Here is a 19,449-nt window from a genome sequence, read left to right as displayed (position 1 = left end):
TTTTTCTAGCATTTATTAGGTTGAGTGTTAAGGAAAATCAATTATAGTCAGTCAGGCATGAATTGATGAATGTTCTGGTAATAATTGTCAGTTGTTAAGCTGAATGTACTTTCTCTTTTCACCCTTTCCATTTCCTTCAGAGGGCAGAGGTGGCTCAGAGAGAGGCAGAGACCTTAAGGGAGCAGCTCTCATCAGCCAACCACTCACTCCAGCTGGCCTCGCAGATCCAGAAGGCCCCGGACGTGGTGGGTAGCCCAGCCCTCTGGGGCCTCTCTCCGCCTTGCATATGTACCTCTGTGTTATAGCTGCTTGCTGCTTTTTGTTTCTTAATATCCCCTCTTGGAGAAATATTTTAAACAATACGGTTATCTTGGCGGGGAGATGCTTTGAGCAATCTGGGGATGGAACTTGTTAGGTCCAGAGGAAGAGCTTTGCTGATTCTGCATGGAGGCTCCATGGGCAGCATCACACCCGCCCAGGTAGAAGGGGAGGCATGAGACCCCACCCCCAGAGAGGCGTGTTACTGGCCCAGGTCTGCGGGGTGGCCACTGGCAGATGGGCAGAAATCTGAACTGGGGCCTTCCCAAAATTACACAGGAGACTGAAGCTCTGGTTTAGGATGTGTCCTTCCAGATGAGAAACTGCCATGATGAGCAGGGAGGGCCAAAGGCGGTGGCGTGACAGCCCACTGTGAATCTCCTGCTAGCCGGAAGCTCACCTGTTTGTGAGCACTCCTGAGGAACAAGGTGCACGTCTCAGCCTCTTGATTTTTCTATGATTGGTAAGAACTGCTCTTAGCCAGAACGTTCCCATCTCAATCGAGGCAGCTTTGAATTACTGGACTGCAGCCTCTCCTTCCATGCTATGCAGTGACTTGGGGTAGTATGTGTGTAAGACCCAGGCACTGGGGCCACACCCCTGCACTTAGACCTCAGCACTGCAGGTTAACAACTGTGTGATTTGGGGCAAGCAGCTTAACTTCCCTGAGTCTCGATTCCTCGTCTGTATAATGGGATTTTGCAAAGGTTCAGGAAATTATTATGAGCGAAGCATGTAGAGCAAGGCTGGCACATAATGAAGCCCTGCCGGAACTATCACTGGTTGGCGCCATCATCTCTGATCTGGGAGTCCCGGAGTTGAAGCTCAGCTCTGCCATTCGTTCATTTACAAAACCTCAGGTGGTTAAACTTACTAGGCCCAGTATCCTCAAGCATAGAGAAAGGAGTCAGTGATCCCAAGGTCCCTTCAGCTCTGATGGCTCAAACTGCACTTGTAGGTGTCCTTTTATTTAACAAGGAGTTACAGAGCCCTTGCTGTGCACCAGGAGCCACGGTGGACACTGGGAGGGCAAGGAGGGATGCGCCGGGCCAGTCCCAGAGAGGGTGTAGTCTCCCCAAGGAGACTTGCTGTCCTAATAAGTTCACGTGTCAGTTTGACAGCCATTACTCCACCCGACCCGTGAAGTGGTTATTGCTATTTTTTTATATAGATGAGGAAATAGAAGCTCCAGGAACGTAATCCCCTTGCCCCAGAACCGCTTGGCTCCAGTAGCCAAGCTAGGACTCAGCTGCCCCAGGCTGGGACTTCTAATTATTCCCCAGGGATGGATCTAAAGCTGAATTTTAGTGCTAGGACCCCTTTTAAGAACAGGTTTTGGTTTTCTTTCTTATAAATTAACATCAGAGAAAACATGATTTAAGTGTTCCGGGATATAGAGAAAAGCTTTCCATTAAGGAATCATCACAACCTTCGTACTTCATGAACTCTGGTATTAATTTTACCTGAAATGAGCCCCTGGCTCTGTCACCATCACTCATTCAAGTTTACCTGGACTGGACCCAGCACCAGAGCAGTGGTGGGAGGAAGCCCTGGAGGAGGGAGTCAGTTCAGCTCCTCCCGGCCTCTGTGGTTGCTCTTGGTCCTCTAGAGAAAGCCCTCCATCCTAATTTCTCTACATGGGGAACTCAAGCTAAATGTTTTGATTGAAAGGATTTCTGGCACCATCCTGGACTGTAGCAACCAAAACATTTCAGAAGGAAATGAATGTTTTTGCAGGTAAAGTAAGTTGTGGATCCTAGGGGTGCTTAAACACTTCATCATCGGCTAAGTGCAGTGTTTACATGGCACTGGTTCAATCTTGCGAGAGCAGCCCTGCCAGGCCTCCCCTCGGGTGTGCATCCACACACTCAGTCCGCTCCGGCCCCAACCAGTCAGCGAGCAAACGTAGGAAACTGGGCCAGCAGGGAAATGTGTGTTGGGCTTGGCTGGCAGGACTCGGTCGAGAAACAGTAGAGTCTATAGACCTAGCAAAAGCCAAAGCTGATCTGCTGGGTGTCTTAATGGAATTGCCAGTTCTGGAAGGGGAACTGCTATGCAGAGAACCTCCTGCTCTGTGTTAGGGGCCCTGCCAGAGCTTTTCATGGATCTCTTCTGCCTCATGATGCTACAGTCATTAGAGGTAGGTTTGTTGGTGAATATTTTCCAGGCAGAGAAACAGGCTCAGAGAAGTTGAATAATTTGCCCAAGATGACAGAGCTAGATGATCCATCTGGAATTTGATCCAAGTTTGTCCTATGCCACCGTCCACTATTTTTCTCTACATCGAGCTCTCTCTCCTTCGTGTGCACTGAATGAGACAGGATATATGCAGGGCCTTTATCGAGTATTTACAGATAAATAGTAGTCAGGGCTCTGCTGCACCATACCAGGCCACCTTCTTGACCCTCAACAATCGTCATATTAGAAAACACACCTACCCGTCTTATCAGGTGGATCTATCAGGTGAATGCCGTGGGTCACTTGGTGTTGTCAGGAATAGAGGGGCAATCAGGAAGAGAAGTCAGACTGAGGTTCCTGTTCCCTGATTCCCATGGTGGACTCAGTAGAATAGCCTAGACTGCAAGGTTTTGTCCCCTCTGCTGGGGTCCTAAGCGTCCCCTCATTGCTCAGTCAGGCCTCCCTTCTCTTAGCAGGGCTTTTGCATCCAGTTCATAGTAATATGAAAATGGCTGCAGGACAAAAGCAGTCATTAGTTTATTTCAGCCTCTCTTCTAGTCCCTGTAGGATTCAGGAGACAGGCGGCTCCTGGTATTTCACTCAAGCAGCTTGGGAGGGTACAGAGGCACGCTGGTTCATAGGGACACAGCATGATGGATGCCACACTGGTGGCTTCCATTTTCTCCTTCATTTTCCCTTTGGAAACACACCCCACCACTGCCATCATCATCTTTAGCCCTTTCTCTTTCTTTTTTTAACAATGTTTTTAGACTTTACAGAGCATCCCCACACATCCTTTTAATGGCCCCTGAGCCATCAGCACCCCACACACACATACACAAGGCCCTGCACCCACGTGGAAAGCAAGAGCCTTTATGGGTCTTGGGATCCTGGAGCCCTGGGAATGTCCCTCCTGGGACAGACTCATGGGAATTTGTTCAGTGCCCACAGGGGTCTGTTGTCAGATTTGGGGAAATCAGTTTCCATCCCTTCCTTCAGAGGCTTGTCTGAGCCAGGGGCCTGACCCTGAGCCCCATCAGAATCACCTGAACCACAGGCTCCAGGGTGGTAGCTAGAACCCATTATTGTCTGAGCCCCCATGTGATTTGGGTGCTCTTGAGTTGAGGCCTGGACAGACACAAAGAGCCAGTGGTCGAGCCTCTGGGAATCCCTGTATGCTTCCCGTCTTGGTAACCGTCTCAACATCGCCTGAACATCTTGGCACTGACCTCTCTGCAGTTTCAGAGGCTATGCCTCCCCTCACCACCTTGTTGGCCCTGTTATACCATTTCCTTGAGAGCTGGTGCTCATGGACTGAGGCCGGGGCTCTGCTGCCCAGACACAGGCCTCACCTTCCCCCTGCAGCCCTTGACTGTTTCCCAGGCTCTTGTCTGTCTCTTTCTTAGCTTCCTATTGTGTCTTCATGATGTGACAACCAGGATGTCTTCATGTTCGAGAGTAGGATGATTTTTTCTATCCTGTTTCCAGGGTCTTACCACTTTCATCTCATTGTGTTCATGTGAGACACGAACGCTCTTTGCTGTTCTTAGTGAGGAGTCAGTGGCCCGGGGTCCTGAGAGTTGATGTGCCCAAGGTCACATAGTCAGCTTGTGGCCAGGCTGGGCCTCTCAAGGTGAGCCGGTGGCCATCTGGGACTGCCTGCCCCTAGGTCCCCATCCTGGGTCCAGGGTGAGCGCTGAGAGCTGCTATTGTACATGCTGTTGGAGCCACTCATCCCTGGAATATTAACTGCAGTTGCCCAGTTAAAACCCCAGACCACCTTTTGGCTTGTTTTACAGACTCTTTCCTAGTCTCCCTGGTGGTCCCTAAGAGTGCTTGAAACAGTTTTTATAGCTAACGTCCCTTAGGTCGGAAAATTGATCAATAACTAAAGTTAGATAATGTGCTCATTCTATACCCACCATGAGATCGACTCCCCTCGATATCACTCATACTGTGTCCCCTCACACTCCCCAGGCCTGCCGCCACAAGTGCAAGCGTCTCTGGCCACCCTTCCAGTCACCATCAAGAATCAACATGCTTGCTCCTTCTTGAGCTGGCCTCTCAGCGTCTGTCACTCCTTCCTCAGGACTGCTTCCAGCCCCTGCCAACCTCTGTGCCCACCTTTGGGGTCCCTGCCCTGAAATAGAGCCCCTCTTCCTCATGACAAGGTCCACAGCCCCTTACCACCTCTCTCCCTTCTCCTGGCTCACCTCCACGAGCTTCTCTCCCTGGCCTCCTGGCCCTGCTGGGAGGACTTGTCCTAAGACCCCATAGCTCTTGGCCTTGGTCCTAGCCCACGTTGTGTAGGACAGTGCTTCCCAGACTCTCCGTGGTGAAGGACAGTTTTATTTTGTTTTAATTTCCAATCTGTTGCAGACCAATAGTTTTACGAAAGACAATAAAAATGTCATAGCTGTGTTGAATTGCTATAAAAAGTTTCTACACACTCAATTTCTGTGCCTCTCTGTGTACCGGAGCAGTTTGTGACTTGGCACCAGTCCGTGGCGCACACTCTGAACGGAACTGATCTGGACAGCGTGTACCTCTTAAATAAACCAAGGGAAGATGTTCCCTGGGTCCCCAGGGCCATGTGCAGATCTGCCAGAAGTCAGGAGAAATGAAGAACTGACTTTACAATAGTATACAAACCAAAGAAACAGAAAGGAATCGCTTTGCACACAAAGTTTACATCCTTAAATGGTAAAGTCCTTAATTTCCCGGGAGGGAGATGTGAAAAATTATTTCCCTGGTGACCATTTGTCCCCAGATGTGAAAACCCTATAACAGGGTTTGGGATCCTGGAGCCCTGGGAATGTCCCTCCTGGGACAGACTCATGGGAATTTGTTTAGTGCCCACAGGGGTCTGTTGTCAGATTTGGGGAAGTCAGTTTCCATCCCTTCCTTCAGAGGCTTGTCTGAGCCAGGGGCCTGACCCTGAGCCCCATCAGAATCACCTGAACCACGGGCTCCAGGGTGGTACCTAGAACCCATTATTGTTTGAGCCCCCACGTGATTTGGGTGCTCTTGAGTTGAGGCCTGGACAGACACAAAGAGCCAGTGGGAATCCCTGTATTCTCCCTGTCTTGGTAACCATCTCAACAGCGCCTGAACATTGTGCATGAAATGGAATCCAGCACCTCCACCCAGTACAGGCCAGATCCAGACTGGGAGCCGCACAGTCCATGGGGCGGGGCAGGGCAGGGAGGGTGGTGGCACTCTGCCCAGCAGTGTGAGCTGCCCCAAGGTCTCTGCTGTCACAGACACCATGCTCCTGTCCTCCTGTCCCCATCAGTCATGCCCAGAAGTACATCCACCTGAGAAGCTTCCAGAATCATTCAGAAGCTATAATTACTTTTAAAACTTTAAAAAGTGCTGCTTTAGTCCTTAGGAATTAATTACAGTTTTGACTTGTTTTTTTAAAATACTTTTTCCCTGTCTTGCATATTTTACAAAATGAGAAAATTTGGGGGTGGGGATACATAAAGGAACCCCAATATGCACCTTCCACATCTTTGAACTCTTTTTTTAAAATGCTGACTCCGAGAATCAATTTGTCAACCAAGATCTCAGCTCCTAGATAACATAGTAAGGATTCAACAGGACACGGACTCTCATCTTATAGAAAACCCAAACACTTCAGAACATTCCAGGAGCCCTCCCCAGAGCCTTCCCCTTCAGTGTCCCCCACCATCAACAGGCCCTTTCTCTCACCTCCTTCAGATCTTTACTAAAATGTCACTGTCTCAATAAGGCTTTTCCTGACCATCTTTTTAAAAGCCCCAGCTGTCTCTCCTAAATCTGACCCCAGTCCCCTCCATGCCTCAGTGTTTCCATGGCACTAACCACCATCCAACACACCGTAAGCTGCTACGAAATGTCTAAAATGCATCCCACCCACCACGCCGCCTCCCTCTGACTGGAAGCCCTGTGAAATGGATGGCTGTCCGGGCGGCAGTCACATGTGCACAGAAGGGTGGATTGGGAGGGTGACTGGCAGGCCCTGTGCATGGGGCTGGGGGTAATATCTTCCTGGGAGCTCACCGCTTACGTCCCTCTATCTGCCTGGGTTTTGCCTTGCCTGCTGGTGCAGATGTCCTTGCCCCGACACCCGGTCAAGGCCAGTGCGGTTTGGTCATTTCCTTTCTTTTCCGCAGGAGCAGGCCATAGAGGTGCTGACCCGCTCCAGCCTGGAAGTTGAGTTGGCTGCCAAAGAGCGGGAGATTGCCCAGCTGGTGGAGGACGTGCAGAGACTCCAGGCCAGCCTCACCAAGCTGCGTGAGAACTCAGCCAGCCAGATCTCCCAGCTCGAGCAGCAGCTGAGTGCCAAAAACAGCACGCTCAAAGTAAGGGTGCCATGGGACCGGTGGGCCAAGGGAGGGCTGGACGCATGTGCACGCCCTCTGCCTTTCTCCGCACACGGCCCTAGAGGGAGCCCCGGGCTTCTGGCGTGGTGGTCCTGGCACCCCGAGCTCCTCAGTGTGTTGCTTCTGCCCCCGGCATCTGGGATGCCTTGGTGGGTGTCGTGAGCATGACCAGACGCCTCATCTCAGAAGCTGCCTTATTTGCTCCACCTTGGCCATGGCACAAGGATATCTCATATTTGTGGTTTATAGAGGTAATGGTTAAAATTCATTCTCCTCTAAAAGTACACTGCTCAGGCTTTTCTCAGTCTGAGACCCAACCTTCCACAAAAGTTTTTTACCTTGAGAAAGTGCAAGGAGGCGTGAGGTTCCCTTAGCCATGTCACTTGGAAGAACAGGTGTATAAGCTCCATCAGAGCCCTTTCTTGCATGCTTCTTGCCTAGAGTTGACAGCAAATACTGAACATCTGTGAGGCAGCTAGAAGCAGAGCCCTCGAGCCTGGGGCAGGGGGAGTGACTCTGAAACCCTCTGCCAGCTCTTGGCTAGATGGCATTTCCCTCTTGATTGGGTGTCTCCTGTGTGCAGCACTTGGTGGAACCATGTCCTCAGTGACCACCGGTGTTGCTCCACCACCTGAGAACCTGCTCCCAGTGTGGAACTGACTTGGAGATCAGGTCGGCTCCTAAGCTGTCTACTACACATGCTCTGCAGGCCTTCCCTGGCTTTTGGAGGAGGCTGCCAGCAGGAGGACCCAGTGCGCTGCGCCTCAGCTCTCCCTGTGCCCAGACAGCACAGGGAGGTGTGCTGAGGGCGCCCAGCTGCAGGGACGGTTTGTCGCTCGGGCCAGCATGGCACATCAGCGGCCCGGAGCATGGGGCTGCTTCCAGCACGATGAGATCACATGCTTAGCCTCTTGCCTCCCCAGTGGAATCAACCACAGCCTCACCCAAAGCTAGATCCTCTTGGGGTTTCTCATAAATTCATATCCCAAATTCAGAACCCAGAACCTTTTTAATTATGTTAAGGAAAAATGATACTTAAGGTATTTCCAGTGTGTTACAGTTAGTGTAATTTGAAGATCGTCCTCACACCCTAGGTTCACAGCACCTCAGAGCTAGAAGGGCCTCCTCAAAGTGTCGTATTTGATGCTGAAGAGACAAGGCAGGCACCGGCCCAGGGCCCCAGCTCCCCAGCTCCGCGACCCAACTGCCATCCATTTGTAGAGTGTGAGCGAGTGAGTGACCAGCAGCCAAGTATAGTCACTGTAATGTGAAATGAGGAGTCCAGGTTCATTGTAAAAGCATCAGAAAAACTTTTTCTTACACAAAGTAATTCTAGAATATAGTTAGGCCTGTTTTTTTTTTTTTTAATTTAGATTTTTCATCTCAGCTCAGGACTGTGTTTCTGACTCAGAACCAAGTGTCCAGTAGTGTGTCCTCTGGGCAGCTCTCTGGCCTGAACGCCCTGGCGCCAGTGGCCCTGCTGCTGTCCCTTGCTAGCCACTTCTTTGTCTCCTGGGGTGGGTTTCATCCGCTGTCAGAAACCATGGGTGCCTGGGCCCCTCTGCGATGGTCCTGCCAGCTTAGGGAGACGGTTGGGACTGGGCCACTTATTTCCCTAGGATTTCTGATTCTCTCATCAGCCTGTCCAGTGAGTACCAGTACTCATTTTTTATTTCCAGATTAAATCTAATTTTCTCATGTTACAGCCGTTTTGACCCTAGCAGTGGCATTATTATTAGATAATTTGCCTTTCCTTCCCTTTCTACACTTAAAGGGTATGATTCAAATACGTTCTGCATTGACTGCATGAGAGGGAGGCTATAGACCTTACATTTTTTATTATAGGGCAATTTCTTCTAAATCAGTTAAGGTTTTAATGTTTGCCTTCACAAAAAATGAAACACGGTTTCACAAATTAATGTTCTTTATCCATATCTTGGGGGAATTCTTTAATACTACGCAGCTAATGAAACAATTTGGTAATACTTATTCCAAAATTATTGCTCCCCTATCTTCATCTGATCTAATAATCAAAACATATCCTCTAGTAACAAGACTTCCCTGATTTTAATTACCTTAACCCCTTGTTGCCAGGAGTGAAGATCTCTCCAATATCAAACCTACATACAAAAGGCATTTAGCCTTCCCCAAACGAGCACAAGCACCCGCCTCCCCGAAAGGAATAAGGTTAATTGAATAAGATACCTGACCAGGGCTTTTTTTTCCCCCTTAAATCTAAACTAAGCAGCAATACAATTATTAGGAAAATATTTTATGAATGAGGCTTATCCAGTTAACATGATGCTTTGGGGATGGTGGTCTGTGACCCAGGAGTGTAGCTGCTGAGAAGCAGCAAGGAGCTGTGCCTGAGCTTCCCATGGGGCTTTCCTCTCTCCTGCTCCCCTCCCCCCGTCCTCCCCTCTCTTAGTCTTTGCCTTCTTGGACCATGGTGTTCAGCCTTGGGGGGCTCTGGGGCGCACTGCCGGGCTCGCATTGGGATCGCTGTTGAAGATGCTGCAGCTTCCAGCCATTGTTCAGCCTCTCAGCCCCTGTCAACATTGACTGTGGTCTTCCTGATGACAGGCACTGGTGGGATGTGGGGGCTGGTCTCACAGGGCAGATGGCCCAATGGGCAGAAGCTTTAGTCTTGAGATTATTGGGGTTTACTCCACCAGTACACTCTGGTGGTTCTACTTCATAACAGAGTATATTGGGGACTCACCGGTTGGCTTTCTTTAGCACCTTGAAACTCCCCATCCCTTTGCAACTATTGTTTCCCTTCACTTAGATGACTTATTGGTAATTCTGTGAGGATAAAGTGACAGCTGGGTGTCTACCAGGCTTTCCTGTGTTCCCCTTCATCAAGCCAAGTTTGCCATAAATGCATCACTATTCACTTCCAACCTGTAAATAGACATGGAAGCAGACTCAGAAGTGGTAGATGTTTCTTCCTGCGTAATCTGACAAGTGCTCAAGCACAGTGCTGCTTGAAAAGGGTAATTCTGTGTTTGTGATTAATGGAGTAACCCAACTGCCATTACAAGGCTGCTATTTCTGATAACTCCCTATTCTGTTGCCTTCTGCTGGAACACTTGAATACAGAGGCAGTCACCTGCACTACACTTGTGAAAGCCCAGAAAATAACGCTACCCGTAGCTCCCATTTAAGGTGGGTATGTATAGGAAAGGCTGGCTGGAGGTATGTGAGTCTCCCATAGGGAGGAATTAGATTTTCTAAAGATGCTTGAAGATCAGTGCTTCCCACTGGGTGGGTGGACAGATGTATTAGAATTACCTGGGGGGCTTTCTTCAAGCTGCACGTGCCCCTCCCACCCCTCCGCACCCCTCACCCACCTCCTGAGGTTCTGATGGGTCCTATATAGCCACAATGGAGCACGCTGTGTCCCTCGGGGTTGGGACAGGAAAAAGAGGCTGGTGACCACTTCTCTGGATTTACTCAGTGCCTTTAATTCAGGACACTGCCTCTGGGTGCCTAAGTTCCCACACCTGGGAGTGTGTTCACTCTGCATCAAGGCTGCCTTGAAAATGTTGTAATGAGCATATTTTTCAACGTCCATTATAAAGCTCTAATGTCCACATCCCATTTGACTCTCTCCACACGAGTGGGCATGACGAGGACCACTGTCCTGTGGAGGAGGTTGCTGAGGTTAGGAGAGGCCAAGCCCAGCCCTGTCCAGCCCATGGCTGTAGGGGGGAGACCTGGGCATGTCCCTCCACTGCACCCTTCCACCCCCTGAGAGGTGGACTTACCCTGGTGGCATGAGGAGTCTTAACGTCAAATGTCCCAAATACAGGGAGCCCAGGGGACCAGCCACCAGGAGCCCTGCCTGGAGGGCAGTGTGAACACAGATCTGAAGAGGGGAAGGAGTGAGCCATCCGCGGGGATGAGGAAGGGCCAGAGGGCTCTGTGTGGGAAGCAGAAACAGACCTGCCCGACAGCCGTGGAGAGGCCCAGAGAAGAACACACTGGAGGCAACCTCAAAGGAACCAAGGCTCCTTGCTGGAGGCCTCAGGGGCCACATGGGGACAGGGATGGGAGCCAGAGGTCACCAGAAGGCTCCTACAGCATCACTGTGAGCCCATGGGTATTCCTGGGAATGCTTTAGGGAGCTATTTGTGGCAACTACGGTGACCACTCTTGGAAAGATACCCATGCCCCTGGTCACCTGGTGATAAGCCCGGATGGTCCCCAGCTGGTGTCACACTGCCAACTGTGACATGAAGTGTCCAGGTGGCCTAAATACTGATCCAGGGCCCTCCTGGTCTGTGATGGCACCGTTCCCTTGGGAGCTGGCTCCTCTGCCCTGCATCTGGTCACACCTGATCACAGTGCATGGAAATCGGTGGTGACCTGTGTGACAAGGTTGCCATCCAGGGGTCCTCCTCTTCTGACCAGACCCATATGTCTGCAGCCAGCCCTCCAGTGTAGCCGTCACTCTCCCAGCCCCACGCACCTGGCCTTGGGGGTCTGCTTTTTGCTGTCGCATTCTCTGCACCTCAGCAGCACATGCACGGGGTCCCCAGGCATCCCTGGGCTTTGCCCCCATGCCCAGTGGCAGATCCTAAGCTTGCAGAATTGCCTCCTCTCACTGAGGAAATAGGGAGACCAGAGGGGCTCCCTGTTCAGGTGAAAAGGAGGCACATGCAGCCCAGTCCTGGAGCCCAGAAGCATAGCACCGGCCTGAGGGGCTGTGCCTCAGAGCCCCGCCCAGGACCAGGGAGCCCAGCCACGCTTACCCAGTGCTGACTGGCGGCCCCACAGCCCCATGGTCCTCAGGTGGACAAGGGGTCACACACTGATGCCTCTAACCTGAGCTGTCGCTATTGGGACAGCACTGTCACAAGCCTGGCCCTGATCATCCTGGAAGAAGGGGGAGTATCTTCAGACGGCCACACAGCGCCTCTCTGGCCCACGATCTTGTGGCAAAAAGGTATTGCTGCCATGATCCTTCACTATGTGACCCCAAACTCGAGGCCTTTTCGATGGTCTTTGCATTAGTCTCACATGCCAGAGGTCCCTCAAGTTTGTGACCCTACAGCACAGCCCTGTGTTATAATTGCCTAGGACAGAGACCTTTTATAAATGTAGGGCCCAATTTGCTGCCCGCCAGAATACTTTAAATTAAATTTTCTTACTATTGAGTCTCAACCAGAACTTCATATAGATAATTCTAGCAATTCAAGAAACATTTGATGAGCACATCCTAGAACCATATATGTGGTCTATATTAAAAAACAGTCACACTTGAGGGGCACTGGGCAGCCTGCACTTTACTTATCCTACACATCCTCACCACTGTCCTGTGAAAACCCTACTCATCCTCTCCCCATTTCCCAGATGAGGAGCATGAGGCCCAACAGGCTAAGCCCATCACCCAAGGTCGCACCAGGGACTGGCCAGCAGCCGGTCTCTAGCACTTGGCCTCTTTTCACTGTGTGGAAAACCCATGTGTGTCCCCAAGTACAGAAAGAAAACCTGTTTCCCAGATTCATGGCACTGGAGGCGGGGCTGCCTTTCCTGCCATGAGATCTAACAGCCAGACCTGCCACAGAGCTGCAGGGACACTAGGCGTGAATGAATGGAATGTGCAGAACTTGCCAAAAGGAGCTCCTGGATTTAGAGCCACAGTGTCCTCAGAAATCACAGAATCATATTCAGTTCCACCAACTGGGGGTTAGGTAGCCACTCCAGTGATGATAACCACCATTTGCGGAGTGTGTTACCCTGTGCCAAGCACCATGCAAAGTACTTAACATGCGGTATTTAACCTTCACAAAAGCACTGTACTATATGTACCGCTATCCCCCTTTTATGGATGAAGAGGCTGAGACCTAGAGAAGTTAGTGTCTTGTTCAAGGTCACCCTGTAACTAAGAGTCAGAGCCAGGCCAGAGCCTTCAGACTGTGGAGCACAGGCTTGCAGCCTACACCTGGCGTGGCCTCAGCACAGCAGCACTTCAGTTCCTCCCGGGATTGCAGGGGTGTGGGGTGGCCTCAGCTCGGACAAGAGCTGATGTAGGACTCTGGTCTGTCTTCTTTCTTTTGGGCAGAGAGACCGGCAGCCTAGCAGAAGCATGGCAGCAATTAGATAGCACATGGGGTGTACACTGAGTATAGAATCTGGCCACTGAGCATTAGCAAAATCTGAGAGACGAGCCTTTTCCCAGAGAGAATGACAGGCTGGAGCACCTTTCCAGATTGAGAGTCTTTGAAATAAGACTTTCCAGGTACCCAACAAGGAGCTTTTGGGCAAAGAACTGAGCAGAGGGCAATTGGTCCTTCTTCCATGGTGGGCATTTTCAGTAGCAGAGTCCAGTGTGCAGTCCCACACCACACACTTCCTGCTCCATCCCGCTAACTGTGACTGGTTCTGAGATGTCCCACTCCATGGAGGCCTCTGTGCAGCTGTCTGCCCAGCAAGACAGAAACAGCATAAGTGGTTGACAGAAGCTGTCTTGGTTTCTCCTTGATTCAGCTGCCCCCATGTAGGTGGCAGAAGTTTCAGTGAAAGCTCTTTCATTCTCAGTGAAAACCGTCATATCCAAATTATACAGATTTCCAGTTGTAAACCATTTCTGCTCAGGGCTGATGACAGGTGTGCAAAGGCCAGAGCCGTGCTCTTCAGGGGCATTGGCAGTGACCGTGGTCCCACGCTGAAGGCCCTGCAGTGCCCACGTGTGCACCAGAGCCCTGCCTGGTGCTCCTTTGCTCAGCCTTCGAGGTCACCAGCTGAAGTCATTAACCTGCCCAAGGAGCCCAGCTTGTAAGTGACAGAAGTGACTCCAGGTTCAGTACCATGCCAGGCTGTGGAGTGCTCCGTGTCTTCCCATCTGGCTGCCCTTTGTTCTGGCTTTCCCCTGTTCTCCGAACACGACCAAGTTTCGTGTGTGTTCCATATCCAGTGTCAGTGAATTCCGTAATCTGAAAGGTGCTTTGTGTCCCAGCAGCTCCCAATAATCTTTTGTTAAGGAGGCTGGCACAGGAGCGCTTCCCACCCCTGGACTGCCAGGACAAGAATGAAATAAGCACTTCTTCATGGGTACCTCCTGAGAATCTCTTGTTGGAAAATGAGTGCATGTTACCCGTTTGATTATGATGAGAAACCATTGTGATATATAAAGTTAACAAGAGGTCTTAAAAGCAACTAGGGCAGAGCAGTTTTACACAATGGGAAATCCATACACAAGAAACTGCCAGCAACTGCAGCAGAAAAAGGTGGGCTAAATGAGTTCTGTCTACAGGATACCTGAATTCTTGAAACAGCAAGCTGGGTGAGACTCAGGCAAGCATCAAGGCTTATGGGCCAGTTGGGCATCTCCTCCTCAAACTCTAGAATGCTCTGAGTCAGCTCTGTGATCATACTCATGGCTGGTCAAGCGGAGCCCAACTGGAAGCCCTAAAGATGGGAAGGTGCTATTGACTCAGGAACTGGCATTTGTTCAAACTGGGCTTGGAAACACTCTAAATTGCTAGCCCCCAAACTCCTGGGTCTTTGTGTTCTCTGTTAAGCTCCCTTATTTACCCCACAGAGCTCCCTTTGGGGGAAGGCAAAAGCCATTTAGTCTAAAACACCTTCCTGGAAGGAAGCACCCTTTGCCGACTGCCCTCCACCAAAGGGCCTTCCAAGCAGGAAAGCCCTGTAGAGCTCTGGGCAAAGTGGCCGTGTAAATGCCCGGTGAGCTCACAGACTTCGGTAAGCACACGGAGCGTCCTGGTAGCCGGGCAAGGTGCTGCTAGGCCCCTGGGATCAGAGCCCCTCGCCTTGCCTCTGAAGGGACTTCTAGGGCCAGGGAATCAGCTGTGCCCTGCTGGGGCCCTGCTGGCTAGGGTGCCCTCCCGTAGGGGCTTAGACAAAAAGACCACCCAGCTGAACAGGCCTCCATTCCTGCAGTCCCCACACCTGGGGGAGCGTTTCTCCTGACACCAGTGCTCAACAACAGAGGGCTTGTATCTCTTGTTAGCAGTGTCCCACCAAAGGTGTTGACAACAGACAGCATCCATCAGCTAGCCTAACATATTTTGCAAAAAGCTACATGCTGCTTTCAGAACACTTCTCCTCATTCTGTTTGCCATTTCATGGTATTTCGTACAAAATGGCCTTTTCTTTACCCTGTCTTCCACTTCGGTAAAGCTTTGTCCTTCCACTTTCATTAACTTATGTGTTACATTTTTACTTATGCTGCCAAGCGTGTGTGTCCATGCCCACTCACACCAGACCGGAGAGTGAAGATGAAAGATGACACTGTGTGCTGTCACCTTTCATTAATGTGTGTTTGCGTGCCCTCCCAGAGACAGCTGGATTCCTTACGGGGAATGTCTCAGTGAAGTCTTAGTCCTCTGGGGCCACTGTAACAGTATCACAGATGGGGTGGCTTAAACAACACATGAATTTCTCACAGTTCTGGAGGCCGCAAGTTCCAAGATCAAGGTGCTGGCAGATTCGATGTCTGGTGAGGGCTTCCTTCCTGGTTCACAGACAGCCCTCTTCTCGCTGTGTCCTCAATCAGCAGAAGGACAAGGGAGCTCTCTGGGGCCTCTTTCATAAGGGCATTGATCACATTCGGGAGGCTCCACCCACATCACCTGAGCACCCTCCATACCATCACCTTGGGGGTTAGGATGCAGCTACAGATTAGGGAAGACACAAACCTTCAGGGCAATAGCAAATTCCATCGACCTATTTCAGAAATGACCACTAATAAAATTCTGTCTGTTTTCAGCAACTGGAAGAAAAACTGAAAGGACAGGCTGACTATGAAGAGGTGAAGAAGGAACTAAAGTAAGTGTGGTGATGTCTGCGCTGCTCCCAGCCAGGGGCCACACAGGGCCCAGCCCCAGCGGGTGCCCTGTCGCTGGGTAACATCCTGGCTGCCCAGCACTGCGGGTGTTTGCGCTTCAACCTGTGCCCGAGTTCTTTGGACTTTTTATAAAGTTCTGTAAGCATTTAGAATAAGCCAGTGCACTCGGAATCAGGGGAGACATTGCCTTAATAGAAATTATAAAATGTGAGCTTGTCTTTGAGCTGCAAGTTCTCTGAACAGGAGCAGAGCAGAGGAAAGTTTTCCCCTTGAAAGCATACATGTGTTTTGCTCACACCAACCTGGCCACCTAGACTCCAGGGCTTTATCCTCTCAAGCTCCAGTACCCCACCTAAGGGGCAACAGCTGAATTTATCATCTCTTCAGCGCTAGTGTTTACATTCTCAAGCTTAGATTCCCCCCACCACCCAGCCTTGCCCTTCCGTCTCAGGCTCCTTCCCCTGAGCCTGCCTTTGGTCCTCCCCAAGCTCCCTGGCCCTGGGCCCTGCCTGTCCCCCAAGTCCAGTGCTGTCCGAGCTCATGACCTCCCCAGATGGGGCTCATGGGCAGCCCCACCACAGTGCACACAGCCCCAGTTATCTGCCCACCTTGCCTCACAGCCTCCCCAGGCCAACCCCACTTCCATGGCGAGGCTATTGGCTGTACAGGAAGTCCCTTTGGGGGTGTAGACAGGTCCCTGAAGCCAGTGTCCTCCACTCCTGCCCCCAGCTAAGCCGTCCCTCAGCAGACACCCTGGTGCTCTGCCTTAGGGAGTCCTGCTTCTCCAGCTGACCCTCCACCTGGACCTCGGCTCCCTTTCCTCCACTCCTACTATTGGGTCAGCTCCTCTCTCTGCTGCTGACATTTTTAATTTCTCCTTTTAAAATAAGCCTACACCCACTCACCATGCTGTTCTTTGTGTTCTAAATTCTGTTCCCTCAGGTTTGCTACAAAAAGCCCACTGGAAGGCCTGTCCACCTGCTGGCCGCCATGTCCAGTAGCCTTCCCTGGGTCACAGGTCTTGACCTACTCCAGCCTCCCTGGCGAGGTGCCTCTAGGTGGCTCCCCTCAGCCTGTGCCCACCATGTTCTCTCCCTGGGCACTGTCACCCTCGGCCATAGGCAGCCTCTGCAGCACCTGGAAACCCCCAGAACCTCTCTACAGGTCCAGCCTCCTTGGACTCCATACTCCCCCTACCATTTCCAGTCTAAGGATGTGGGTTTTTCACCTGGTCAACTTTCTGTATCTGCTCCTCCTGCTCTGGTCTCCCCTTCCTTTCCCTTCTTCCGCTTCAAAGAAAAAAGTGTTAAATCCAAGAAACTCTGATGTGAAGGCCTTCGCCCAAGCCCCCCTCCTGTCCATACAAAGGTCAGGCCTGCACTTCCACCTCTGAACTCACCTCCCTCCCCTGGGCCCTAAGGCTCCTTGAATCCAGCCTGAAACACACCCCTTGCCTGTTCCCTCCCATCCGTCTGCCTGCCCAGCTGCACACTGGCCCTTGCCCTCTTTCCAGAACTGCCTTCCCTGCCAGCCCGACACCCACATTCCTATGGCCCTTTCTGTGGCATCTGCACCCTGCAGTACCCTCCACAGCAAAAAAAAAAAAAAAAGCCTTCCTCCAATGGCTTTTCCACTAAAATGTATCTCTGGCCACCCCGCACCTTTGTGATCAGAGTGCCCTCCCAGACACACCGCGGTCCCGTCCCATCTCTGTCCTGGAGGCCCTGCCCTCGGTGGTCTGCAAAACACCCTGCTCCGCCAGGCCCTTCTCAAAGGCTGACTCCCGAGGCACCCTGTCTCCAGCCCAGTAAGACCTCTCCTGCCAAGGGCCCCCACCAGGGTTTCTCTTTCATGCGCCATTTGAATATTATGTTCTGCCTGTAAGCAGCCCATAAGGTTCATGAGGGCGAGGAGCAGGAGTGGTTCTGGTTCTCTGCAGGGTCAGGCACGTAATAGGTGATCAGGAAATACATGTTGAATAAATGAAGAGCCACTGGAACCACTGGTGTTTTAGTATAAACTTACAGATTCACTTAGTCTTTGGCACATGATCCTACAGCGAATCTCAGACAAGAATATGGTTGCAAACAATGTGACATCCACCAAGAAAGGACAAGTTCCAGACTGCTTGACACTTCTCTCCTGGCTGAGGCAGTGGGCCTGGAAGAGTTCTTACTTTCAGTAGCTCACAGTGAAATACAGTTACGAGGTTTACCTGTTAGCTCCTTATTTGCTTTCATTTTGTTAGTCTGTGTGACAAGTGCCACTGTGAAGATACAACCACAGATAACTAAGAGCATCGGCTCCTTACTGAAGCGCTGAGGTGGCTGCCCAGAGAGTGAGCGGCCCTCAGGCCCTGGGCGTTTTTACACAGCGTGCTGTCCTGATGACACTTCCATGGAGCTAAGGAGGGCAGAGGCCAGCGTCATGGCTGCAGGAACGCCAGGAGAGCACCGGGGACCTGGGGCCACAGCCCCCATTCTCACCTTCCCTCCTGTGTGAGGGGCACACCCAAGCTCCTCGGAGCCACATGGACCCACTTGCCCTTTCCTTCCCAATAGTCTTAGAAAGAAAGGAATGTCCATGCAAAAGAACACTGCGAACAGCAGTTCTGGGCACCTGAACTCACCCTGCTCTTGGGCTTGCTGAAACGGGTAGGACACAGGGGTGATTTCCATGCTAAGGAGAACAAAGGCGAACTCATCCTCCTTCCACCTGCATCTTTGTGACAGTGCTCCTGTCACAGCCTGGGACCACCGGCAGTGGGACCTTGCTCTTTGCCTATTTACCTGGTCCCTGGGTGCCAGCTACCAAGTGAGCATGTGGCCCCGGGGGACAGGTTGGGAGTTGGTGATGAGGTTCTCTCTCTGGTTTCCTTATTACGTCTTCATTCCCTCCAAGCTTTACAAATACATTCCACTTGAACAATGTTAAGTCTGTGTTCATCTTTAAAATTATGCTCTGAACAGCCCTGGTGTGATTCCATATGGAATGATTTACATGCTGGGCAAGAAAGTTTTGCTGGCCAACTGCTAGTTGAATAGTTATTCTAGAGACACTATTCGGATTATAAGGCTGCCAGGGAAGTTGTTAAAGTCGGTTTCTTGGTTCCTGGAGTGCAGAAATTGTGATGTTAATGCTCATTAGTGTGGTTCTCATCCAAGATTTGAGGAGGAAATAACCACTCTGCCTTGCTCTTCACAGTATCCTGAAGTCCATGGAGTTTGCACCGTCTGAGGGAGCTGGGACACAGGTACCCGGTCTCACTTTGCTTTTGCTGTGTGTGAGTGTTTACATCGCTGCAGTCACTGTTTGTCCCCAGGCAGGCTTCACGAGCTCGATATTTCTCAGTGAGACCTCTTGCCTGCACCTGATGAGTGATTCCTCGAGAATGTTTAACCAAGTTAAAGCAAATTATCTTTAACTATAAAGAGGCAAAAAGAGAAAAGTTAGTAACTCAGTTCAAGTGAAATTGTGATTTAACTTGGGCAAATACTCAGAACTGGGATAAAAACAATTTCAGGTTGTGGTAAAGATCAGCCCCAAAGGGACAGGCTAAGGGAATTGTATAATCTGCTTCATGTGGAGAAGAAACAGGACAAGATGACAGTGGCACCTGGTAACATGGTAGCCAGCTAAAATTTAAGCCGTCAAATGGAATCCTGCCCCAGGTGCCCAGCAGGCAGCTGACTCTGGCACCATAAAGGCTACCTCCGCAGTGATTTTCCGACAGGCTTGTGGCTCAGCAGCCAGTCCTACTGCCAGGTG

General features: G+C 51.0%; 1 protein-coding gene across 17 annotated transcripts in view; it reads left to right on the top strand.

Moving 5' to 3' along the window:
- Window positions 1–19,449, top strand: part of CUX1 (cut like homeobox 1) — a 378,856-nt gene that overhangs the window by 290,263 nt on the left and 69,144 nt on the right. For 10 of the 17 annotated variants that reach the window (XM_036904517.2, XM_036904516.2, XM_057487286.1 and 7 more), the window contains exons 10-13: window positions 141–245; window positions 6,654–6,842; window positions 15,604–15,662; window positions 18,886–18,934. In XM_036904517.2, the coding sequence (XP_036760412.2) occupies window positions 141–245; window positions 6,654–6,842; window positions 15,604–15,662; window positions 18,886–18,934 (402 nt within the window). The remainder of the gene's footprint in view (window positions 1–140; window positions 246–6,653; window positions 6,843–15,603; window positions 15,663–18,885; window positions 18,935–19,449) is intronic. The other 7 variants (XM_036904518.2, XM_057487285.1, XM_057487283.1 and 4 more) reach the window with 1 other exon arrangement.

This window comes from Manis pentadactyla, chromosome 10 (assembly GCF_030020395.1).
Source record: "Manis pentadactyla isolate mManPen7 chromosome 10, mManPen7.hap1, whole genome shotgun sequence".
Lineage (NCBI taxonomy): Eukaryota > Metazoa > Chordata > Mammalia > Pholidota > Manidae > Manis > Manis pentadactyla.
Note: the sequence above shows the minus strand (reverse complement) of the source record. Positions and strands in the feature narration are given on the sequence as shown.